The 26,966-nt window shown below is 39.5% G+C and overlaps 1 protein-coding gene across 10 annotated transcripts in view; it reads right to left on the bottom strand.

Moving 5' to 3' along the window:
• NRG3 (neuregulin 3) overlaps positions 1-26,966 on the bottom strand; it is a 1,064,827-nt gene that overhangs the window by 572,449 nt on the left and 465,412 nt on the right. For all 10 annotated transcript variants that reach the window (XM_086680146.1, XM_086680151.1, XM_086680147.1 and 7 more), the window contains exon 2: positions 15,547-15,676. In XM_086680146.1, coding sequence (XP_086536272.1) covers positions 15,547-15,676 — 130 coding nt within the window. The remainder of the gene's footprint in view (positions 1-15,546; positions 15,677-26,966) is intronic.

Below are 26,966 nucleotides of genomic sequence, written 5' to 3'. Positions count from 1 at the left end.
TCCACCTTCTCCTTGTGAGCTCACCTTTGGAGCTCTTGGTACCCATTCCCGCTATGGATCTTAATCAGATCACTCTGTTCTTCTGAGACAAGTGCCCTTCACTTCAAATTTGGAAGGGCATGATTTGGATTCTTCATCTCTTCTCACCTAAAATGCCCTGAGCTCCTTATTACACTGACTGTTCATTCTGTTCTAGAACATTACATTCCCAGGATCTGCTGGAGGGACAGGCTAGCACGAACACACACAGACACACACACAAACACAGAGACACATGTGCACACACCCCATTCATCCTCATCCTGCCAGACTCTGAGTGCATGCCTGTCTCATATTTGCAAAACTAAGAGGGTCTATTTAAATAAAAGAACGTTTAGGGGCGCCTGGGTAGCGCAGTCGGTTGAGCGTCCGACTTCAGCCAGGTCACGATCTCGCGGTCCGTGAGTTCGAGCCCCGCGTCAGGCTCTGGGCTGATGGCTCAGAACCTGGAGCCTGTTTCCGATTCTGTGTCTCCCTCTCTCTGCCCCTCCCCCGTTCATGCTCTGTCTCTCTCTGTCCCAAAAATAAATAAACGTTGAAAAAAAAATTAAAAAAAAATAAATAAAAGAACGTTTGCCACAAGGCCACTTCTAAGTCTTGCACACATAGAGAATAAACTGGCAGCTTTTATAGATCAAAACATAATACATGCCTAAAATGAAAATGTTACTCACTGGCTTAATACTCCTTCTTGGTTTTCTAGAGCCTTCAAAAAATTAACTTGTGAAGTAAAAATAAAAGTTCACTTTATGTCCACATAAAGGATGTAGGGTGTTTATTAATCAAAGACACAGACATTGAATAATAATGAGGGGCAAGCTTACACATATTAAATTAGTAAGCAGAAATTTAACTACCCAATGCAGGCAAGATAATTTGGGGTCAAGAGCCATTAAATGTTCGCATCCTTGGGCCAAGCAATGTCACTTCTGGGTTTCAATTCCAATGAAACTGTACAAGAGAAGTACTTGGTCTATACACAAGTTCCACTGAAGCACCTGGCACAGGCTTGAGAGAGTAAGTGCTCAGTGTGTATGGAAGGCTGAATGGAAGAGACAGAATGGAAAAAGAGATAATGAGAGTGAGAGAGAAAGAGAGAGAGAGAGAGAGAGAGAGAGAGAGAGAGAGAGAGAGAGAACAATTAGGTCCTAACATGCAGTCATGGAACATTTTGCTAAATATGGGTACCATGCGTGTGCAGCAATAGGTGACTTGAAAGTGATAACTGTGGAGACCCATGTAGCTTATGGAAAAGTGTCCATATGTGATGTTGGTGCTGGGACACAGGAAAATACAAAGGCAGCATGCTTCATACAGACTACCATGAGATTCTCCAAGTCTATAGGCATAGACTAGAAAGCACTCTGTGAGATGAACAGCATGATCTCTTAGCGTAGTCAGTTTGACCTACTGGGATGGCAGAAGTGAGGGTAAGTACCTGTTCTGAATTCAACTAACATTGTGATAAAAGAGTTTTCCATAAAGGAAAACCCAAAATTGTCAGGGACCGGGGAAGTGAAGGTTTATGGCAGCAGTGTAGACCAGTGATTTGCGATGTTGGCTGCCCATTGGAACTCCCAGAGCTGCTTTAAAAATAGATATTAATGCCCCACTTACAGAGATGCAAACTGTTTTCTTCTGTATATGGCCTGAGCATCTGAATGTTGAATCTCCCTGGGAGATTCTATTATGCAGCTAAGGTTGAAGCATACAGGTAAAGCAACTTGCTACCCAAAGCCAGGTCTGCAGGCAGCAATACCACAGGCTTGTTAGAGATGCAGATTTTCAGCCCTGCCCTGGCCCTACTGAACCAGAATTTGAATTTTTAAGACACCCTTCAGGTGAATACATGGACCTGCCCGTCTGGAAGCACAGGCACAGATGGGTAATAGGTTTGCTTTGTGCCACTTTTCCTGTAACAGTCACATTCTTCTTAATTCAGCATTTCATCTTGTGTAGTTCAAAAGACAGAACAGCTATGGTGTCTTCCAGAAATCTTCAGCATCTTCTGAAACTGCTCTGCTTTTCTTTGATAGAAATGTAGTAATGAGAGGGTAGTTGGAGGGGTGTTGGGGGGATGAGCTAACTGGGCGATGGTCATTGAGGAGGGCACTTGTTGGGATGAGCACTGGGTGTTATATGTAAGTGATGAATCACTAAATTCTATTCCTGAAATCATCATTACACTATATGTTAACTAGCTTGGATTTAAATAAGATTAAAAAATGAATACATTAATAAAAAAAAGAAACAGTAGTAAAACAATAGTATTTAGTGACACAGGTGAAAATACAATAGCTCACTCAGCTTCTCCAACCTATTTTAGAAATTAGAAGTGACCTTGGGAATTATCTCCAATCAGGTGATTTCACAATGAAGAAATTAACATTCAGTGTGTGAACTATACTCAAGAAAAGAAAAAGAAATTAAGGTCCACAGAAGCTAAGATGTTACCAAATGTCACACAGCTAGGAAGCAGGAAGACCTAGATTTACAACGTTGTTTCTGACAAATCGGAGCTGTCCTTTTGAAAATTTAGTCTTCCATTGTAAAACCTGTTTAACGTATTGTCATGTTTACATATAATAGCTTTCTTAGTTTGAAGATAATTTTGAATAAAATTGAAAAAATAGTATTTTTAAAAAGCCTCAGATGAGTTATCTTGAATGAACCCAATTCCCAGGGAGATGCGGTTATTAGCAACTTTAACAAGTGCTGTATACATTTCTTTCTCTGAACTTTTCCCCCTAACTTGAAGGTTCCGCTCCTGGGAAGAAATACTAATTGTCCAGCCTAAACCTATAAATCTCAGATGTGGTATATAAAATCTCCCTGATAGAACAGAAACCTGATGAGACATTTGGCTTATAAAACTGTTCTGGATGGGGTAAGCATAGGACTAAGTCACGCTGCAGGTACCTAGGGACTACTCAGCAGAATAGATGAACTTGTAAGGTAACTAGTAGAGATGAACACAGGTTTCCAGAAGCTTCACATATTCTCAAGTGTGAGCAGAAAATTTTACTTAGACACAATTACTGAGCTGCATATGGATGGAGGATGTAACGTAGTGGCAGGATTACGAAAAGACCCCATGGATGGAGAAGAGAGCTCCTCCTGTGTGCTAGGCAGCATGGGAACTTAATTCCTTACTGCTCAAAGTGTGGACAATGGGGCAGCAGTATGGGCATCATCTGGGACATGGTTAGAAACACATGGTTAGGCCTGGGTGCCTCAGTCAGTTAAGCATCTGACTTTGGCTCAGGTCATGATCTTGCAGTTTGTGGGTTCAAGTCCCACATCGGGCTATGTGCTGACAGCTCAGAGCCTGGAGCCTGCTTTGGATTCTCTGTCTCCTTCTCTCTCTGTTCCTCTCTCTCTCTCTCAAAAATAAACAAACATTTAAAAAAAGGTTAGAAATACAGAATATCCGGGGGCCCCTGGATGGCTCAGTCGGTTAAGTGTCTGACTCTTGTTTTTGGTTCAGGTCACAATCCCACAGTTGTGAGATTGAACCCTACCCTGGGCATGGAGCCTGCTTAAGATTCTCTCTCTCTGGCCTTCATTGTCTCTTGAAAAGAAAAGAAAAGAAAAGAAAAGAAAAGAAAAGAAAAGAAAAGAAAAGAAAAGAAAAGAAAAAAGAAAAGAAAGGAAAAGAAAAAAGAAAGAAAAAGCGAAGCAAAGCAAAGAAATACAGAACATCAGGCCTCACCTCAGACCTGCTGTACATGAATCTTCAGTTGAACGAAATCTCCAGAGGATTCACCCACTCAAAATTTGAGAAACACTAGTCTCATTCACTATTCCCCCAACTTGTCTCAATAATGGAATCATCGAAGGCATGATTCTTGGGTGCCATCTTAAGACCTGAATCAGAAGCTTTAGAAGGGGAGCCTGAGAATCTACATTTTTAACCTTCTCCTTCAGTGATTCTTATAATGACATAAGTTTGAGGAGATGGAAAGATCCAGAGCTTGACAGGCAAACAAAACAGATTGGTGCTCACTCCTGCTGCCTACTGGCTGCACATCCTTGAAGAAGCTACTTTCCATCTCTGAGCCTCCTTCATGACATCAAATGGTGATAACAACATTCTTTTGCAGATGTAAAATGAGGACAGTGTAGGCAATCATGAAGCAGTGTATCAAGGGTTAAAACTTTCACCTTGCACTTAGTAGGTGTGAAATAATAGATGGATGTTAGCATTTTCATGGTCTCCTGTTTAACACCCCAATTCTATCCTCTGAAAAAGGCAGGTGGTAGGTATTACCTAGAGTTCTTTTCATTTATAAAATGGATCTTTAGTGAGTAGGTAGCAGGTTCCAGAAGCAAAGATGAACTCACAGCCTAGTGGGAAAGTCAGGTAGGTGAACAGGAATATTATAATAGAAACAGAAATTTTGTTCACAAATGAATCACTTCATACATCCAGATAATGTTTTGGTTAGCTTGTAGGGGAAAGAGATCAAAGCTACTATTTAATATCATTAAAACAATCATTATTTCTTTCACATATGCTAACCCAGGCAGAAAGGAAAGAGCTTTCCAGAGCACTGAAAATAAAACCTTGTTGCAGAGAGTAAGGCCTCAGTGTGACTTCAATTGTAGCTGTAAATTAGCCCAGCACACCCGAAACTGTGGCAAAATTATGACCTTATTTAAAGTAGATGCTTTATCAGCTCATCCTTTCTGCAGTTCTTTCCAACCTAGCGTTATTCGCTCTCCATTGTCCTATTATTAGCCTGGATTTTGTAACTGCTGGAGTATGTTCTTCTTCTGGAGGTGGAGTCTCCCACTAACATACACTCCCCTCCCTTCCAAGGCTCAATGCTGAGAGTTCCTAATTGAATTTCTGCCCTTCAGGAGCACAGGGTCATTGGGATGAATGTGCTTTTAGTGGACTCCAGGGAGGCCAGGCTCAGGGCATCATTTTGGTCTCTCCACACTGCCATCTCAGAGCACCCCTCTGCCCCAAAGCCTGGGGTCTGTTTGTTTAATGAAGTCTTCTGTTGAAATAGTAACTCCTTTCCCTGATGTGAGCTATAACTGCATTTATGATGTGTTCGAATGAAAAAGTAGCCTTTGAGGAACTAGAAAGCCACCTTGTCTCAGGAATTCTTACAACCTTTCTTTCTCTGGTTGAATTCTTACAACCTTTCTTTCTTGTGCAGATCACTGTAAATGCCAAAATGCCATCTGATGCATTAGAAGGGAATCTCTATATTGTTATCTTACTTTGACCTCCTATGAGCCTCACAGCTGCTAGAGAAAAGAAATACTTTTTAGTTGCAAAAATGAAGGACATTTTACTTGAATATGCCGACAAGTATCTTAGCTCCTTTACATTCTCCTTGAATAATTCCACAATGCTTGATGGTCAAGGCATCCTTAAACGGATATGTTTAATTTGTTAGGAAAATCTGAGTGCCAGAAAATCATTACTTATACTTAAGATGTTAATAAATTAATTTTAGATTATAGATATTAAAAGGTTTCTGCAAATATTTCATATATGTAGATAAAAATTATAAATTAATTTTGTGTAAATAAAAGGAATCTTGATTTCATAATTTAATCAATATGATACAGGCTTGAAAAACCATAGTCTTGGGGAACCAGGAGGGCTCAGTGGGTTAAGTATCCAGCTCTTGATTTTGGCTCAGGTCATAATTTCACGGTCATGAGTTCAAGCCCCACATCAGGCTCCTTGTCAGGCTCCATGCTGATCATGGAACCTGCTTGGAATTCTCTCTCTCCCTGTGCCCCTCCCCACTCACCCTCATTCTCTCTCAAAATAAAAATTAAAAAAATAAAAATTAAACTCATACTCTTGTCTGTTCTTTCCACTCACCATAAAATTCCAGATTTTAAGGGAATGAAATTAAAGATGTCATTATGTCCCGACATGTTGTTGATAACCATCTGGACACAAGAGAGGAAATAAATCCGAAAAGAAGTGCCCAACTGAAGAAAGAATTTATGACATAAACTGATTATTCTTAATTGCACGTAAAATACATTTGAAATTTCCTCCCTGGGGCTTGAAGGGAATTTTCTCCAATAGCAGCTCAACTCTCTATGCCTTTGTTGGCAAGCAAGAACAAGCTCCCAACTGAGGAAGGAGGAGGCTCTTTATCCTTCCAAGTGCAAATTCATGTTACTTCCTTTCAGAAGCTCTTCCTGGCTTTAGGACTGACAACTGGTTTTTGGGGTCTCCTATGCAGCTATGAGCTAAGTACATACAGATCATATACATTGGATGATACAGATCACAGAACTTGTCATGTTGAACTGAACTAGAATATGTCCATCTCAATCCTTCTCTTAGTTTTTCTGAGCACATTTATCCCTACACTCCTACTACATTCCATTGGACATTAAACACTGAATGTGCTTAATAAACATTGGTAGAATAATGGAAATAATGTATCAAACTGCCACTTACATTTTAGTATATGTAGGATTGACTAAGCATACATTCTATACCTCCCACATATGACATATATATCTATAAGCATATTTTGTATCACCACACGTCACATCTATCTCTGAACAAGATTTTCCTCAAATCACGCTTAATACTTTCATTTATCTCCTGTTTCATCATTTAATTTTATTGTTAATTTCTCATTTTTTTTTAAACTTGAAAAGGGGGTTTTGTATGAAATATACTTGATGAAGATATTCCTTCTAAGTTACCATTCTGGTAAGGAATTCCCTCCTATCTCAAGTGTAACCTTTGGTACTCAGTGATTGTCAGTGTTTGCCCACCATGGAAACCTGTCACACTAGATTGTGGGGACTTCCTCGTGCTCCAACTAACAGCAACTTCTATAAAGAAAGGGATGCTTTCTTCTCATTTACCGTTGGACCTCAGTGTCCTGCTCGACAGCAGATACTTAGTAAATATTCCATATACATACGTGTGTATGTGCATAGCACTGAATCGGCTTAAAGCAGACTAATTTTCCTGATATTCATTAAACCATGAGAATAGCTGTGATCATAAAAAAATAGATTTATAGAGATGCACTCCAAGATATACTTTAGAAATGCTGTCTTCAGCTGCTTCTTTCTCTAGCCACATTTTTTAGTTTTCACAAATAATGGCGAGGCACAAGGGTAACTAAAGACAACACTAACTGGATGTTGACGTATACTTCCATAGATTTGGGGTACAGTGGAGAGAGCCTGGGCTCTGGGAGTCCCTGCTCTGCCTTCTTATTCAGTACTTGGTGACTCAGGGAATGCTCAGCTGATTCGGAAAAAGTGGGGACAATAATACAGAGGTTGTACAATCCTGTGAAATTTATATTAAGGAAAATACATATAGCCTACATGTTTTTCCATGAATTTGAGTTTTATCTGAATTGTAATTAGGGCAACCATGTGCCCCACTTAGCTTAAGGTATTCCTGGTTTATGCTTATTTTAGAGAAGAAATTATTAAAACTGGCCATTACATCTCAAATATTTTTGGTTTGGATAACAACCTATATGGCCATTCAGATTACGGTATGTTGAGGAACTTAAACACCTACGGTGTGTTGAGGAACACACACACACACACACACACACACACACGCTATATATATATATATATATATGTATATATATATATGTATATATATATATATATATATACATACACACACACACATATATACATATATATACACACATACCTACATATACATATTTATATACGTATATACATATATATGTATATATAGATACAGATACAGATACAGATGATAGATATAGATATAGATAATGTGATCTGGTCCTTAAATATTCTTTTACATTTTTTTCAAAGATGCTAAACCAAAGTGAATTGAAAAGACACCATCCTCAGGAAGATGGAAATGCTGCCCAATGTTCTAAAATTAGTAGACGGGTAGATGGCGGGAGGATCGTGCATGTTCTCTCATTGCCCCAGGAGCCTAGGCAGAACATCCCAGCCATCTTTGTCCTGTTTGTTTTTTTCTTACTGGAATGTTTGCCTGAGAAGCCTGCATGGCAAGGCCTGTGTTACCATGTCTAATGTTGTTCATATCTGTACAGACTGTCTCTAGCTACAAGGATATTTATGGATATGTTCTCAATATTCAAAACAAATAAATTTGGTGAAAGAATCCATAATTCACTTAAATTATGGCAAATGTGATCACATTATTCTGGCTGAGTGGGGGAGATGCCAACTCACTGCAACCCAGCAGGCCATGCACAAGAAGCTTGTACGTAGGGGTGGGGGGCACATCCAGGGGTGCTGTGGAGGGTCCTCGGTCAGAATGGCCTGAACAGCTAGAGGAAAGGGGAGCTTTCTGCATATTCCTATCTACAGAAGAGGGAGAATTTGCCTAACAAACCGCAGCCTCTTGTTCCTGCTTTTCCCCTAAGTTTACTGCTTGAATAATTATAATGGCCCTTGACTCCGAAAAGTGTGCCAGCCCATGATCAGTTATTACTGTGTTTTTCAAAAATTCACCTGAGTCAGTTTAACTCTCCTTAGTAGTTCTAAGCTAAACTTTATGTGGTTAGGAGACTCTGAGTACCCATCCAGAAACCCTGGCTCAAGTCAAATGACCTGAAAACAAAGCTGTGCAGACAAAAACCAACAGACACACCCTCTTATATTATACCCCACTGACTCCATTAAATTCAGTGTTTATACCAGACAAGTACATTTTATTTATATCAACCCTCACAGTGATCCTGTAAAGTAGTCATATTCTTGTTCCCATTTAATAGATAAGAAAACCGAGTCTCAGAGAATATGTATAATTTGTCCATCTACTACTTAGTGGTAGAGTACTGATGCTAACCCACCAGTCCAAATGGGAATGGTCAACACAATTACGGCAAGTTATACTGATGACCTAGGAAAGGAAGGATGTCTTTTTTTTCCTCTTAAAGCTATATTCTGCAAGAAGAAAATCTTGGAAAAGCAAGAACTGGTTGAAGAATTGGGAGAAATAACAGAAATTGCTGATTTGTCAGAGTATCAGAATTAGCAGTGAGGAGCCTAAGTCCTCTGAACACACAAGGAATCCCCTGGCATGCCTTTCTCCCCTTTTAAAACCTAAGTCTCCTCTTAATTAAACACACAGATGAGGGGAGCCTGGATGGTTTGGTTGGTTGACCATCTGATTCTTCATTTCAGATCAGGTCATGATTCCAGGATGGTGTGATGGAGCCCACGTAGGGCTCCTCGCTGCAGTGGAGCCGGCTTAATATTCTATCCCTCTCCCCCACTCCCCTGCTCATTCATTCTCTCTCTCTTTCTCTCTCCCTGTCTCTCAAATGAATGAATGAAGGAATGAATGAATAAATAAATAAATAAATAAATAAATAAATAAATACACAGATGATACCCACCCAACTTCTCTCTCAGGATTCCAGCAAACATGCTTTGCTTTGGTTTCAATATAAGCAGAAGGGAAGAAGAGGAAAGAACTGAGAAAAGCATATACATAGTGGCTATTGTCTATTTGGAATTTTCTAGATGTTGCTGCTTTCAATTCTTGTATCAATCTTTGGGGCAAGTATTTGTCTGTCTGTCTGTCTTAAATAAAGGACTGAAGGTTCTGATTAAATGACTTGCAAAAAAACCCCTCATACACCCAGTGTAAAGCTGAGCAGAGTTTTTAACTCAGTCTGTCTTGAATGCTCACATTTGCCTCACGTACCTCTCAAATCATATAAGGAAGCTATTTAAAAACACATTTACGACAATCTTTGATGTAACAAGAAACCCAAATCAGAACAACCACCTTAAGAAACACCATTTCATGCTTCAAGTAGAGCTGCCAATCAATTTAGAAAACATCAAAATAAGGTAAGAATCTTTGGGCATTAACTAAAAAATATGTTTTTATTCTCCATTACATGTGCTTCTCAGATCTTATGATCTTTATGTGGCCCTTGAAGAATACCAGCTTGGGTCCAGTGCATATGGTTTAAACTAAGTAAACTAATACCTGAGTGTCACGCAGTTGCAAAATTATGCTCACCGTGTTGTTTTTCTTTGCTTTTGGAACCAATGAGACTATTTTGATAAGCTCCATTCACAGAGAAGAAGGGACAAATGGTTATACCTTGGCTCATTTCTTCTTATCAGGGGCAATCAGTGCACAGTTCGTTATTAACATGGCTATTGCAAATTACTCAAATTATGTCTGGACTGCGGCAAACATTTTCATGAACATTTGTCTGATGAACTTGACAATTCTTCTGAAGCCCTTCACCCTGTAATGCAATTCCATTCTGCAGGGGTTCTTGCCACTAGGCCTGGAGTTAGAGGTATTTCAGCCTCCAACATCTCCCATCAATGGAGTTCAGGGATGTGTGCCAAACTCCATTTCCATTCTGACTTGCGTCAACCACAGGGAATCATTAGCTGCTGCTCTCAGAGCACTTACTGGAGAACCATTTGATAAAGAGGACCCTCACTGGGTGGGAGAGCTAATGGACCTCCAAAGTGACGAAGCAAAGCTCTGACAGGGATGGTCCTGTAATTTTATACAGTACATCATCAGAAAATGGTTACATTGTGCCCAGTCAATTCTCTTAAAAATGGAAGCTTTGATTTCAAAACCTACTCAGGCAGAATGACACAAAGGAACAGCAACTCCTAGAGGGCTCCCCCTCCTTTTAATTTCTTTCCCTGCTCCCAAGTCCTGCAAACATTTCACCCAGATCACTGCCCAGGCCATCAGCCCCTTTATGGAAGTATTGCCTTGGGCAATGGTTGCCTTAGACTGCTTCTCTCTTTTTCTAGCAGTCCCATATTTCAAGCGATTCAAACATCTTCCAGTGAATTGCTTGACAAATTTCCACAATGATCACTACAGATCAAATTCAGCTCAAATGTTATCTTTTCCAAAGTTTTGAAAATCCATTTTTACAGCAAGGCTGGCAAAACACCTAACGAGCTTCAATTCAGAAGAGGCACATCCTTTCAACTTGAATTTGGCCTCAAAACACGTTTGGCCCAGCCAAATGCCCACCAGTCTTCTCAGTTACAGTGGTTACCTCTTTGACTCTAGTGAAAGAGATTACAGATAGTACCATTTCCCAAGTCCTTAAAATTTCTAGAAATGACATAAAAAATAAATATATTAGAGAATACCCTGCTTTCATTCAGAATATTTTGATTCAAGGAGTTTCTAGTGACTTGGCATTCCTTGGCACCCAGATTTATTTCCGTACAATGTATCTTTCTGTTCTTTAATCCATTTTTTAATGTTTCAAAACACATGAATTCAGCATGGAAAAGAATTAGTGTAAAGAGTGTAAATGAATTATTAATAAAAGAAAGAACAGACACATTCAAATAGACTTGGTAGTATTTAATCTGGAAGGGCTTAATTGAAAGTTCTCTTATCAGCCTAATAATAGTGAATTATAATGACCTTGATTTTACAGAGACAGGGACACTATCTATCTTTCTTAATGGAAAGATGAGAAGCAAGGGTCAACTGTCTTAACTAGTTATTACATAAATGAAATACATGTGCAATGTGCAGCTCTTAGAAAATTCATAAAGTTTGAAGAAGAAAATAGTTGTAAAACCTATTAGTCTTTTTCCTAAGGTTCATTTTTAGAATTGGATTGCTATTATATGTTCAACTTTATAATATCGCAATTTTCATATATAACATGATATAATGAGCACATTCATGTCCCTAAAACCTTATGAAAATTCCACTTAGGTTGAATTCGTTCAATGTATAGATATATTCTAATTTATATAGATTTATAAATTCAGGCTTTTTCTTTCCTATTACAAATAAATCTGTGGTGAACATCTTTACAAATAAATCTACCTATACACCTCTGTACACTAAACTTTTAGAAACAATATAAATATTTTGAAACATACTGAAACATTACATACAGAAGATACTTAACAAACTCTACTCCCTCAGGTAGTGAATTAGAATGTGCTCCTATTCTACCCTCACCAAACCATTTGCTTTATTTTTTTAACTTGTTAATGTTTATTTATTTTTGAGAGAGACAGAGAGAGAGACAGAGAGAGAGAGAGAGCAAGCGAGCACACACACACAAGTAGGGGAGGAGCAGAGAGAGACGGAGACACAGGCTCTGAAGCAGGCTCCAGGCTCCAAGCTGTCAGCACAGAGCCCGATATGGGACTTGAACTCACGGACTGTGAGATCATGACCTGAGCCAAAGTCAGACACTCAACCGACTGAGCCACCCAGACACCCCTATCTTCCTTTAAAATTCCCTCTTTCAAGTTATTTTTAGAATCTTGGTGTTGCTCTTAAATTTTCATTAGCTTGCTCTGTAATTTCTAAATACTAAAAATGGCTTTATGAAAGACCTAAAAATACACTAAAGAGTGAGAAAATAACAAAGAGAAAAATATGAAACTTCCCTTATCTCAACTTTCACTCTTTTGAACATACACTATTTTCAGGATCTCTTTCAGAGAGATTTAGGTAGTTTTGCTTTTGTTTTTCTTTGCCAAGTACACAGAAAAGTGTTACAGCATGATCGGTCTTTTTCAACATAGAAAAAAATTGATTCCATGGAATCACAATGATAGGATTGCAATTTACTTTTAAAATACTAAAAAAAAAAATGTATCTTGATTTCTCTCAGATTTGAATGTCACAAGGAAACTATTTAATGAGACGGATTCACATACACCCCTATATATTGCTACTCTAATGTACTAAATTGTGTTTAACTTGAAACATAGTCCGGTTAGTAATGCATTACAAAGATACCCCCGGTAGCATTTCAGTCACGTGAAAGTACTTTCCCTTGTTTTCCTGACTTCCTGACGATGAACTACTTCATCTACTTCAAATGCATTACAAAGTACAGCACCACTTAATTCCTAAGTTCATTTCTGTATGTATTTATTCAACAATGTCTTGGTGATAGGAGGTGCTCAATAAACATCTGTCGAAGGCAGAAGAAGAATGAATGAAACATACTACTTAAATAGAGTGCTGTACAAAATAGCACATTATTAATAACTACATGGGAATTCTTAGAAGTGGCTGATGCAGGAACAAATGTAAGCTTTTTATTCACAGTAAAGCCCAGGAGATGAATAGCAGGCACATGCGATGTGTGATTTATTCATACACTCTAGTAAGAGATTTATAGGCATCTATTAACCTACTCGAGTTCCAATTCTGTCGTAGGCTGGTCTTTTGTCATGATTAGCTATGTTGTGACTTTATGTTAAATAACAGGTTGTCTGTGCTGAAATATGCAAGAAATATGAAGACAGAAGATCAAAATTATTATACATGTACATCGTTCCAGCTAAATCACCGATATATCTCTGCTTGTGTATGCAAAAGAATTAGACATGCATATATGCACAAAAGCAAAAGATTTCTTTTCTAGACATGAGATCCGATATCATAGACTGGATCTGTCTCCCAAGGAATTAATATGTTGAAGTCGTAACCTCCAGTACCTCAGAATGTGAGTCTTTAGAGAGAGGGTCTCCATAGAGGTAAGTAAGTTAAAATAGGGTCATTAGAGTGGATCTTAATCCAATATGACTGGTATCTTTATAAGAAGAGGAAATTTGGATACAGACATGTACAGAGGGAAGAAAATGAGAAGACACAAGGGGCAGATGGTCATCTATAAGCCAAGAAGAGAGACCTTAGAGGGTACACTTCCATCAAGGCTCTCCGAAGGAAACAACTCTGGCAACACCTAGATTTCAGATTTCTAGCTTCCAGACCTGTAAGAAAATGTATTTCTTTTGTTTAAACCATTCAATCTGTGGTACTTTGTTCCAGCGGCTCTAGTAAACTGATACACCATGAACTAATACAGAGTAGACTGAGGCTGTATGTTGAAAAAGAGTAAGAATTATCTTGTTATTTTCAAGATTCTCAGTTTTGGAAAAGATCATCCCACCCACCTGCATACTGTGTGGGGCCTGATCTGATCCTAAAACACCATCTGGAAAGTCACTGCTTTAGGTAAGACATCTGATTAACCCCTCCATCAATCAATTAGGAACTCAATTGATTTCATCTTCCACTTCCACATGATGATCCCTTTAACATATGGTTGAGGAGCTATAAGAGCTTGGATACTATTCACGCTTTGAATGGATAGACCACTCTTGGCATCTCCCTTGGGGTTTTAAAGTCCCTTGTGTGATTTCCATCTGTCTACGCTGACCTAATAAATATAACCAAAGAAGAGAGATGTCGGAAGGAACACTCCCACGCCCCTTCATCCCCAACCCAATTTCAGAAAGGACAGAAATGGGGTGTAAATTTTGTAAATGGCATAAATGTAATGGTGCCTCCGAGTCACAAGGAAGCCATACTGTCAAGGGCGAGGAAAGGTCACAGTTCTGTTTATCCTGACAGAATACACAGTTACTCTCACAGAGATCTGCCACTGCCATTTATCACTTCTTCCAAACCTGTGTGCCCACCATGACAACTCATCTTCTTCATGGACTGCAGCTGGCTCTTAGAGCCAGGCATGATTTGCCAACATGTTCAACTTAGAACTAAGTTCCTAACTACCAGACGCATTTCTCTGTGCCACCTTAATAAAACTACATGGAATAAAGTTTTATAATAGCAATATGTAGAGAAAAAAGTCATAATTTTCCATGCTTCATGATTCAGAATAATTAATTTAATAACTGTGTCATATGAGAAGAGTAAATAAAGAGAAGGAAAGGGGTGTGGGTACATATGATCACTGAAGCATATACAATTGCAATGAAAAACAAATTACCAGGGTAGTGCTAGAAATAAAAGCTCAGTGGGAAATATGTTTTGGATGCTAATTTGATTCTTCTATGGAACCTTAAAGCTGCAGTACCTACTACTGCACTATTTATCTCCATTTGTTTTTATTTTTAGCATTTATATAACCTTAAGTTTCTAAAAACCAACTAAACATCTCCTGATCTCTATTGGTAATTTTCCCTAAGTAGCTCTCTACCTAGACTATAACAGGACTATGATTTCATTTACAACATCTGGCTGGAGAATGCTTCATCACGAGAGGTGTTAAAAAAATAATGAAATTAACAAACAAGGGCAGAATCAAGATGAGATACAGTTTTCTCTGGACACAGTTACAGTCTGGGCCTTAGTTCACAGTCAACACTGAGACGCTAGATTAGATGAGCAGTTTGCTCTGTTGGGCTACAGTCTGTAGTTTTGCAGGAAGGGATTATTTCTGAGAACAAGCCAACATACTTAAGTCCTGCACCAAAAATGCAGGCTTCTAAAGCAAGTACATCATTATTTCTATTAAATTAGAAGACATAAAAGTAAACCTTCCTTTCTTTAGTCAAGTAAAACTCAAATCTTGTCTACTTGAATTCAGTTTCACCTTCCTCAAATACTAAAGCTACCGGCTTTGTCCCTTCTTCATATGAAGACTCCTGATTCTGCCATTGAATGACATGTACAGTCGCAGAGCTCTGCCCTCTCTGAGGGCCTGTCCCCGGTGCCAGCTGCGAATGGCTTACCGACAATGTTTATGGGATCCCGTCAGGGTTTCGATCACAAAGCACTCGCCATCATTGAGACAGTATGCGAGGTCCTTGTCTCGGCAGGGTTTGAAGTGCTCAGAACGCTCAGTGGAATATGTCGTTGTATCTGTCAAGGGAAGCACACAAAGAACCCGCGTCAGCAGTGCATTCTGGGACTGAAGAAATGCAACTGGACAGGACCACTTTATGACTGAATGTTGTGCATCTCCCCAAATCCACATATTGAAACCTAGTCACAATAAGATGGTATCAGGAGGTGGGCCTATAGGAGGTGACTGGGTCATGAATGGGATTAGTGCCGTTATAAAAGGGGCCCGAGAAAACTCCAGCACCCATTCCAGTCATGTGAAGATGCAGTGAGAAGGCAGGGCTCTACGAACCACGAGAGTCCCCACCAGATACTGAATCTGCAGGCGCCTTGATTCCCAGCCTCCAAAACACCAGCCCTAAGACAAGCCCTATATTCAGTTATCTTATTTCTCCACTAGACTTTAACAATTGGAATCACTGTAGAAGCCCCATCTGAGGACACGCTAATAGTACAAGGTGAATGATTCTACAAACACCTCAAATCCACTTCCATAAATTTCAGTTGTATGGAAACAAGTGGTATGGAAGCATCTCCTTCCCCTTATTGTTGCCAAATGCCAGGAAACATCTGATCCGTGCATATTGTGACTGTTCTGTGGAAACCAACGTCAGTTTCTTGGAGTTGTTTGTTTTTAGTTACAGGTCTAATTGGCTAATGGCTGAACCAATTATTCTTTCACATTCTCCTTTTCTTATGTGATTAAAATACAAATGTTCCAAATTCTTAAACAGGACCTCAAATGTGAAGAATGTTTCTGGTAGATATCTAACAGGACCAAATTATTGTCATTTTTTAAGCGTTGTTGTAAACATTGATTTTTAAAATTGTGATTACTTACAGTTTTAAGTTAAGCTGTATGTCTACATCCTCTTTCCAAATATGAAACTAGCCATAAGTATGTGCTACCTACTGGACACAGACTCTGTTATCACATGTAGAGACTTTCTAATTTCAGACTTCTAAGCAACTAATGTATTAGCACCAATCCTACCGATTCGAGAAAAAATATATTTAAAAAGTCAAAGATGAAGAAATGATTCTGCATTTAAGCTCCTTTAGTTTCCTTTTCATAGACCTAGATTAATAATAATGCTCAATAGCATGGGTTATTGTACCAATTTAGTTACTGGAACTCATTATGAGCCTCTTCCTGTTATTATCCAAACTGAGGAGAAAGTGATTGTCCTCAAAGGAAATCTGCTCATGTCCTTCACACATCTAAAAATCCTCAGTGGGTCCAATTCCCATAATAACTCCAAATTCCTCAGTGAAAGATATAGGCCACGTGGAATTTTGCCCTCTAGTGTCATCTTCCTGTACCTTAAGACACAACTTAATTTCCAATTATGTTTCTATTTCCCCAAACACCAGGAGCTGTCACATTGTTCTTTCTTCCTGGACCATCTTTTTCTTTGCTGGAAGACATCCAAAATCCTTCAGAGCTTACATCATTCTCCCATTTTGTCTCCCTAGCACCTTTTATCACTCACATCACTGCATTCAACATTCAATGCTGCAAGGAGCCATGTGTTCAAACGTGTATCCGTTCCTTTAGTCTGTGAGTTTTTTAAGGTCAGAGGTTGAGCCATGAATCACAATTAGTGCTCAAAATATCTTCAATAAATCTGATCATTGGAACACTACTAACAGTTCAAATGCCATCAGTAAAAGATATATCATTAAAGACATTATCATCATATAAAAGTTAGTGCATATCTTACAACAGTTAGATATAATTTCACATCAATGTTACCATTTTAGTATACCTACTTCAATATTGAGGAATACTGGAAAAACAAACATTGCCCTCAGACTCACATAAATCCTCACTCATATACTGCTCATATACTGTAAGCATTGAAAATCCCACTTCTAATATCCTTTTTTGGTGGTACAACAGGAATTGATTTTTCCACTTCAAATATCTGTCTGTTAATTCCTTGGCACAAAATAAAGGCTCTGCAAAACAGACACATTTTCCCTTTTCCAGGAGATCTCCTCTACAGAGAAGATCTGTTATTCAAGACAGTATGCAATAAATAGTTACACAGAATCAATCTCTCTTTCTATGGGAAATATTTAAAATTCAAGAGCTCTGAACAAAATATTCACTATGGAACACCACACAGTTGATTGCTACTCTGCCTGCTGAAGTATATTAACTCATGATCAGTTAGTTAAGTTTTCCTTTAATTTCTTATTATCCATTTATTGATATTCACTGATCATTCTTCTAAGAACAGCTTTTCATTAACATAACCTACAGCATAAAAAGTGAGGTCCTTATTTTATAATCAGTGGTTTTAACAAGCTACAGACTCCAAGAGCAATACAATGGCAAAGCAATTACAATCAATTAGTTTCCATCTGACAACTGCTGTCTCCAGTGGTTACCTCCCCATTCTCAACTGCCATCCCCATCACGGTATCATCTATCAGCACATTACAGAGGATCAGAGACCCAAGGAAACACCTCTGCAAAGCCCAAGGTGGGAGAGCAGAGATGTCAGATTTAAGATGTACTCAGGTCTTTTGTTTCCATAGCTTAGAGAATCCAAAAATTAACATAACTACACATACTTATACCTTTACAATGACTGGATTCAATAAAACACCACTGTTAAATATTTTTAATATTTTAATTATAATAAGAAATAACAGAATGCTAGACTTGATCTTTCTATCAGTAAACTGCAATCATCAATAAATTTGAAACCTTAGAATTTACATAAACATTCCACTATACAGTATTCATACATCACTACTCACCTAAAATCACATAGGCATTGGGCAAAGTAAATAAAACTCACCATGAGGTAAAAATTTTACACTTTGAAGGCATCATGCCAAATATGTCAATGGAAACATAAAAAAAAAATTCTTAATGGAATCACTAGGCTGTTACACTAACTCTAAGACCACCTGCACACTTTTATAAAGTAGTAAATAAAGTAAATAAGTAAACAGTGTCTAATCACTATTAGGCTTTCTATCACTCATAACCAAACACAGCTCAACAAAGACACAATAATAATTTTGGACGACACTCTCCAATATTTGTATATCTGCCTATAAGTGCTTGTATGTACATATTTGGTTAATTGTTTTACATATAAAATATATTACAAACATCTAAAATAGAACATAAATGGAGGTGTCTGGGTGGCTTAGTTGGTTAAGAGTCTGACTTTGGCTCAGGTCATGATCTCACCATTCGAGAGTTCAAACCCCGTATTGGGCTCTATGCTGACAGCTCAGGCCTAGAGCCTGCTTCAGATTCTGTGTCTCCCTATCTCTCTGCCCCTCCCCCATTCATTCTCTCTCTCTTTCTCTCTCTCTCTCTCTCTCTCTCTCTCTGTCTCTCTCAAAAACAATAAACATTAAAAAAAAATTTTAAAAATAGAACACAAATGCAAACAACATAAAAAATAAAATGAGTGTACTAGCTTATTTTCTTTCTGTGCCCTAAGGTGATACAGTGTGCTTTAATATACCCAGATGAGTATTTTGTTCTGAAGAGGAAACATGGGACATTTAGGTGAATGACATAATGGATATGATCTAACTCCAAACTCTCATGGCCCTAAATAATCTTGGGACACCTTAACAATCAGGTATATAACTCTCATCTATAAACTTACCCAACATTTTTGGAACCTGTTTATATATTTAAAATGGTCTAGGGGCGCCTGGGTGGCGCAGTCGGTTAAGTGTCCGACTTCAGCCAGGTCGCGATCTCGCGGTCCGTGAGTTCGAGCCCCGCGTCAGGCTCTGGGCTGATGGCTCAGAGCCTAGAGCCTGTTTCCGATTCTGTGTCTCCCTCTCTCTCTGCCCCTCCCCCGTTCATGCTCTGTCTCTCTCTGTCCCAAAAATAAATAAACGTTGAAAAAAAAATTAAAAAAAAAAATGGTCTAGTACACTAAGCTGGGTATAGTATATAGTGCTATTTTGTCATGTATTTAAAATTCAGGGGCGCCTGGGTGACTCAGTTGGTTAAGCATCCGACTTCGGCTCAGGTAATGATCTCACAGTCTTTGAGTTCGAGTCCTGTGTCGGGCTCTGTGCTGACAGCTCAGAGCCTGGAGTCTGCTTCAGATTCTGTGTCTCCTTCTCTCTCTGCCCCTCCCCTGCTCATGCTCTGTCTCTCTCTGTATCTCAAAAGTAAGCAAACATTAAAAAAAATTAAAATTCAAAGGGCATTCTTCTGTTTCTAGGAAGGTAACCTGATAAATACATCTATTATAGAGCTTTAGACTGTCTTCAAAAATCATATGGACAAAGGTCCAGGTAAGTAAACTAAGATGGGAGGGGCCTACTATCCCCATGAATTCCCATTTGTGTTTCAAGGCTCTCTCTTACTGCAGTGTACCTCCTTCTCAGACACTCTCTCCACTGCATTAGGCCGTGAATCTCCCAACTGACCAGGCCATGAGGTCCTGAGGGGACAGAGCAGGTCTTCACATCTCTGATCCAAAGTCCTACAGATGGCTTGACACAGAGATGAACCCAATGAACCTATAGAAGAATGACCTTTTCATACATGAGCATTTTTCTGAACGTTCTGTGTGGAAAAGTGTACATGCTTTCCATAAAAGAAAAACACCATATGAATAAATGTTTAGAAGTTAGGACACAAGAAGAGCCCCAAAAGCAATGTAGATAAAGTGTATAGAAACTGATGAGAAGAGGAGAAAAAATCCACTCCATAGGAAGAGGAGATGGGAGGAGAAAAAAAAAAAAAAATTAGAGAAGATAGTCTAAAAGAGAGGACAAAGGAATCCAAGCTTACGATGAACAGAGATGGTGCTAAGGATGGGCCTTCCAAGCACCATGACCAAAGCTCAAGGTCTCAGGCCAGGAAAGTGTAGGTGCTGGCATGAGGAACTAGTGTCCATTCCCTTGGGACTGCAGGAGCTGTATAATTGTCCAGACCACTCATCTGGCACTTGTTATATGTAGTTTAATGTATTTTCTTATATTTTTATGGGTTTTGGTCTCTATCCCCAGGGAGGTCAGGGAGAGTGCTTTGCTTTTAAGTTTTGTATTCTTTCCACACCATGTAGCATACATAGTAAGCAATCAGTACAGTAATTAAACGCACAGTGGGAAGGAGTGGTGGTTAATTCATTAAAGGAAAAATGGGAAGAAAATGTAAGGCCGGGAAACTGAAATCCCTGCAGATTTTGCAATGAAAGTTAATTTTTTAATGAAATAAAACAATGATTTTCCCCCTTAAGTAGTAAGTTGAACCTGAATATTACTTATTGAGGCTTTCTTTGTTGCCAGCACAACACTGCACACTGTGGGAACACAGATTTTGTTGCAGGAATAAGAGTGTTAAATAGACTATTACAGATAATAATTGCAGTAGATAATCAAAATAAAGGGAGAGCCAAATTCAAGCTATAGCTATCTCTAAAGGCTTCCCAAAGGGTTGGCATTGGAGCTGGGTCTTGAATGGGCATGATTTAATCGGCACAGGAAAAGGAATTCTAGATATGAAGAACAAAAACACCCAGGGAAGGGAAATGATGACATACAGCATAAACCCTACACACATTCTGCACATTCCTGGCTTGCAAATGTCGCAGTCACCCAGCGGTTTTTGCCTTCCCCACTGAGTTCATGAGAATTTTCAAAGAAAAGTTAAGATGCAATCCAAAAGCTTTTAGGAGTAGCAAAATACCTTTCCAGGCTAGAATCCACATAATATGGTCATGGACCCAGCAGAGTCTTCCATGGGAACGCTGTATATGAAACCTACGGTCATACATTACCATTTCCAGTTGAAATCTGCCACTTATCGGGCATGTCATAAGGGTTCGAGCCCCACAACAGGCTCTGTGCTGACAGCTCAGAGCCTGGAACCTGCTTTGGATTCTGTGTCTCCATCTCTCTCTGCCCCTTCCCTGCTCATGCTCTGTCTCTCTCAAAAATAAATCAACATTTAAAAAAATTATAAAATATTTAATGGTCAAGGAAAATTGTAAGAATGCAGTAGTGTCTGAAAGGGAAACAAACCATTCCTCAACTGGCAAGAGGCAAAGATAGCTTTCTTCCTGCTGCCAGAGACCAGACATTGTTCATTTTGCTGGCATGGGAGAAATGGAGAGTGTGGGGCAAGGAATCTGAAAGTTCAATGGAGTCATGGGGCTGCCGTGAGGACTGACAGTTACTGATGCATCCCAGAGCCATCAACTCCCATAGCAAATGTAGAAAGGACCCTTATTAAATTTGCATTACATACCTGCCACCTTACTGTTTGAAATCTTGCTTCTAAAAACTGCACCAGCCTAAATAAGCCTGCATGAGACATAGCTTGTTCAATGGGATTGCATTTATTTGGGAATTCACAGTTTATCCTACAGCTGAATATATTTCCTTCTACCTGCATGCATACACATGCCTATACAAACCGCTTTCAGCTATAATAGTTGTAATAGCAGCTTCTGTCACTAAGGCCCTTGTCTTGTCACAAGTCCTTGGGCTTCTGATAGGCACTATGCTGTAAGCTTCATAGGCACCATGTCTGCCCCACATGTCACTCCACTGAAATGGTTTGTCTATATCACCAGCTACCTCTAAATCCAATGGATGTTTACATATTTTTTCTCATCTTCTCTGAACTCTCAGAAGTACCGAACACTCTTAACCACTCCCACCTCTTTCACTGGCTTCCATGTTACCACATAATGTTGAAGTTCCTCTTGCTTTTTAGTCTTTGCCACCTGTCTCCTGTAACTTAAAAGCCAGATGGCTTAAGAACTAGTCTTCAAATAATTCCAAACATATATTCAGCACTGTGCTAAGCATTTTCCATCAGCTATTTTTTTTTGGGGGGGGGGGGGCTTTAAATAGCACTATAGGGATACCTGGGTGGCTCAGTGTTTAAGCCTCCTACTCTTGATTTCGGCTCAAGTCATGGATCTCACAGTTGGTGGGATCGAACCCTACATCTGGCTCTGTGCTGACAACATGGAGCCTGCTTGGGATCCTATCCTCTCTCTTCTCCCTCTCTCTGCCCCTCCCCTGCTCATGCACGCATGTTCTCTCTCTCAATAAATAAATAAACTTTAGGAAAAAACATTATGAATATATGCTATTATTTACTTTGTTTTGCAAATGTAGAAATTAAGTCTTAGAGAGTCATATCATTGGCCCAAGGTCACATGGCTCTTATCTGGTAGCTTCTGGACTCAAACTAATGCAGCCTGACCTGTTCCACTATGCTGCTTCCTACAAACCTTTTTTTCCCCTCCTGCCCCCATTTTTACATATTCCCCGGTGAGTGCTACTTCAGGAGTGGTCCCATGACCAGCAGCATCAGCATTATCTGGGAATGTATTAGTAATAATTTATGAGTCCCATCCGAAACTTACTGCATCAGAAACTGGAAGTGTGTGGTGGGGTGCTCTGTTAACCAGCTTTCCGGGTAATTCTCTGAGATCCAGCCACTTTGGGTGATCCTGTCTGATATCACTTACATGTCAATAACTCTCAAAGTCATCCCTCTAGTCCACTGGTTTTTCTGAACTCAACCTGCCTACCTTTTTCTTCCTGATGGATATCTCAAAGGCAACTAAAAATAAACTTGTAGAAGGCCCAAGTCTTGCTCTTTCTCTCCAAACCTATTCTTCCTCCACAAACTGGTTCTCAGACTCAACTAGTAATACCATTGATCCCACTGACTCTGCTCCAGCTATGGGTAGATTTATTCTGATTAGTCCCATCATTTCCATACTGTGTATTAAATATTTTGAATATCATCTCTGTGAACATTTGACAGGTAAGGGATTTGAATCCGGGAGAAAGTTCTTGAGTAAACAAAATATAAATGTTTACTAAAGGTATCTATTTACTTTTCACTTGAACATACGAACTTGAACATGTTCACATGAACATAAAAAAAAAAAGTACTCTGATCTTCAGCAGTGAACCTCAGGTCCATTTCCATAAGTATAGATACGTTTTTTTTTTTTTTTTTCTTTTATCATTTATCTCTAAACACATTATTACAGGTATGGAGCTACAAGGTGGTATTTACCTTATCAGGCTAAAGATATGCATGTGCAGTGATGTTGGTATAGCTATTATTGTTATAACTATTATAACACTCAGAAAGCACGCATTAAGCATCTGCTATGTGTCAAGCCCTGAGATAAATTCTAGGAATATAGAGATGGCCTTGCCAGGTCCCTAGGAATTCAAAATCGAGTTTAGGAAACGGGTGGGGAGCAGGCATGTAAACAGTTACATTGTGATTCTGAGTGATCAGAAAGCTCTTAGAGGCAGAAAAGAAGACGTACTGAATGCCAACAGCTACTTCTAACTTGAGGATTTGGGGAAGACTTCAGTAGGAGGAGCTCACATCTCACATAGGCCTAAAACAACTATAAACGATTCGTCTGTGGGCACCTCTTGGCATGGATACGTCAAAGGAACAGCATATATCAAGTCACAGAGTCCTAGAGGGACCTGCTTTTGTCCAGTGTAATTGGAGCCCAAGGAATATGAGAGGGAGACAGGACAGGGATGTCCCAGGGGGCCTTCTGTGTTTGGCATGTGTGGGGAAACAACTAAGAAAGTGCCCTGTAATTTTGTATAATGAGAACACAAGGGGAGTTTTAGACAGCTCTGGTGTGCTATCAAGGTGGGTGTGTCACCTGTTGACTTACAGAAGCCTCTCGGTGGAATTCAGGGAGACCGGATGGGAGGCTGTTGCAAGGTGCATCCGGGAAATAAAGAGTTGCAGACATTGGGACATTGTTCCCAGCATGGACACAGTCCCATCTTGAAAGGCATAGGAAATCAAATCCCAGTATAAGGTCACTTAGGGAACATAATGTGGAAAGGAGAGCTGAGTGACTTAGGTCTAAAATGGCATCTCATTAAAATTCCCTGATGCACCTGACTTAGAAGATAGGCAGAGACCTGAAATCTGTTAGCAGAGGTCTCTATGCTTCTCAAGCAGAGAAGCTTGAAAGGCCTCGCCCAAACAATCTCAGCACTCTTTTTTGTTTTGGAAATCAAGATTGGCCAATCACCCACAAAGGGTCATGTTCTTTCCTTGGCTGATGGTATTGGAATTTATAATGCAGTTATAATGCTATTTGTAATTTCTAATGCTACTTACTGCTCATGTGTAAGTAAGGGAACGTCTGACAAAATGGGAAATGATCCCTCTGGCAGCCAGACTGTGATGTCTCCATATGAGCACATGATAGTCCACCAAGTACTCTGTGACTCTGTTTGGCACCAGACAGATGATAAGGCCACTTTGCATAAAACATCCAAGTATACCTACCTCCCTCTTCTAACAACGTTAAGTAAGTGACAATTGCTTCTGTGTCAGTGACAAGCTCTCCTTTAGTCCTCTTGCAAAAGCAGGGAAAGAGACTAAAAGGGGACCATCATACAGTCTTCGTCTCCTGTCTGGTTATAATGCGGATAATTCATTTGGAGGGTAGCATTTACAGGCAGGCCTTTAAGGCATAATCCAGGTGAGATATGAGGGGAAGAAGTGGTAGATTCGAGAGAGATTTATGAAGTAGAATTGCCAGTATTTGGTGATTCACATGGAAGGTGATGAGTAGGATGGCTACAAGGCTGATCTTAATTCCTTGGCTTCTGTATTAATACCGAGGAAGTTCAGAAACCCTGGTGCAGGGCATCTTGGATGTCATGGAGTGACTTCATGCGGGGGGCTGTGAGCAGTGGTTATTTACCAACTAGAATAAAACAACTGCAACACTTTAACAGTTGACACACTTAACAAAGCACACTGCTGTATATCAGACCTTCTCACTGTGGAAATCTGTCTTTAGCTATCCTAGCTGTAACAACTGAAACTAGACAATCTTAGGGTAAACAGCAACCTTAGAAGTCAACATGTGATTATAATGCTTGAATAAATCTATCGTTCAGATATAAGTATTATTTTCATTTTGCTGAAGAGCTGAAACACAGAGGGACCATGCAATATTCTTAGGATTTCACAGCTAGAAAATGGAAAGGCAAGAATGACACCCAGAGATGCACATTCTTCAGCATTCTGCGTTCCACCTGCTCTAAGGCTTGGACTCTCTAAAGGTGTGTATATTCAAGCCTCTCCTTACCAAATTCCATTAGTTACTCTATTATGAGTGAGTGTAAGAGCAATCAGGAAGCGTTATTTTTCAGTAATCCATTCATCTTCTCACACGTCGATCTCAGCCCACAATGAAACACTGAGTGAGGCAGGCACTGGGAGAAGGTAGGTGGTACAAAAACTAAAACAAAGACAGTACTTGACGCTGGGAATTTCTATTACGGCCTCTTTCAAATTTATTTTTCATGCCATTATGGCTTTGAAATAATGTCTAAACATTGACACGATTTTCCAAATTTCTTCATAAAAATGAACATCATCCACTTCACTTATTTAAAATCTTATTTTTTCCCCTTACTATCTCTGGCTCTTGGTGAGGGCCTTTATTTTCATGTTCAGAAATTCAAGCACTTCTTTCTCTATATGGGTCATGATAAAGTCACGGGCATTGCAGCCATATGGGCATTGTGGGCCTGGGTCTGAACCCCAGCTTATGTATTTGCTCACCAGCTCAATTGTTTGAACAGAGTTCAAAGAGAGAGCAGCTCTGTCAACAGTGGCTTAGTACTCCAGTCATTTCTACACAAGAAGGACTTGGGGAGTGAGCTGAGGTGGGAACTAGACCCACCTTACTGCTGCTTTCGGATCCTTGGAGAGACTGAGATTATAACCACCCTTCTACTCTGTTTTTATGAGTTTGGCTCTTTATATTCCACATTTAGGTGAGATCGTAGAGTGCCTGTATTTCTGACTTATTTTACCTAGCAGAATGCCTTCAATCCTGACCCCTACTCCAGCCACCACCTCCATCATCCTTTGGTTCTTTTGTCTATAACTCTGGGTGTGAAGAAAAGTCAATTAAGAGAAACCTCTCAAAGAAAATGTCAAAGACTTTAGTGGGTACTCACGCTGGCTGACCGCAGAAATTATGAAAATTGTATTAAAGGACTGGGAAAAACGAACTCATGGTTCTTCAAGTACAAGGACTATGTCTTCAAGCTGTCTTGTATCTGCAGCCCCCACGCTAGCTAGCAGAGTGCTATATGCACAAGAGAAGATAAAGAAATGTTAAGTGAGGTGGAACAGATACAAATTCCTAGAAAGCATGGCAAAGAGAAGACTGCACAAGAAGGAGAGGAAATTCAAACACGCGGCCAATGGATCAGGACCAAGAAGACAGGAAGGGACAGCAGAAACACGCTAAAAGTGAAAAGAGCC

Source organism: Puma concolor, chromosome D2, assembly GCF_028749965.1.
Source record: "Puma concolor isolate L17-30 chromosome D2, mPumCon1.1.hap2, whole genome shotgun sequence".
Classification (NCBI taxonomy): domain Eukaryota; kingdom Metazoa; phylum Chordata; class Mammalia; order Carnivora; family Felidae; genus Puma; species Puma concolor.
The sequence above is the reverse complement of the archived record's forward strand: the minus strand, read 5'-3'. Positions and strand labels throughout refer to the sequence as shown.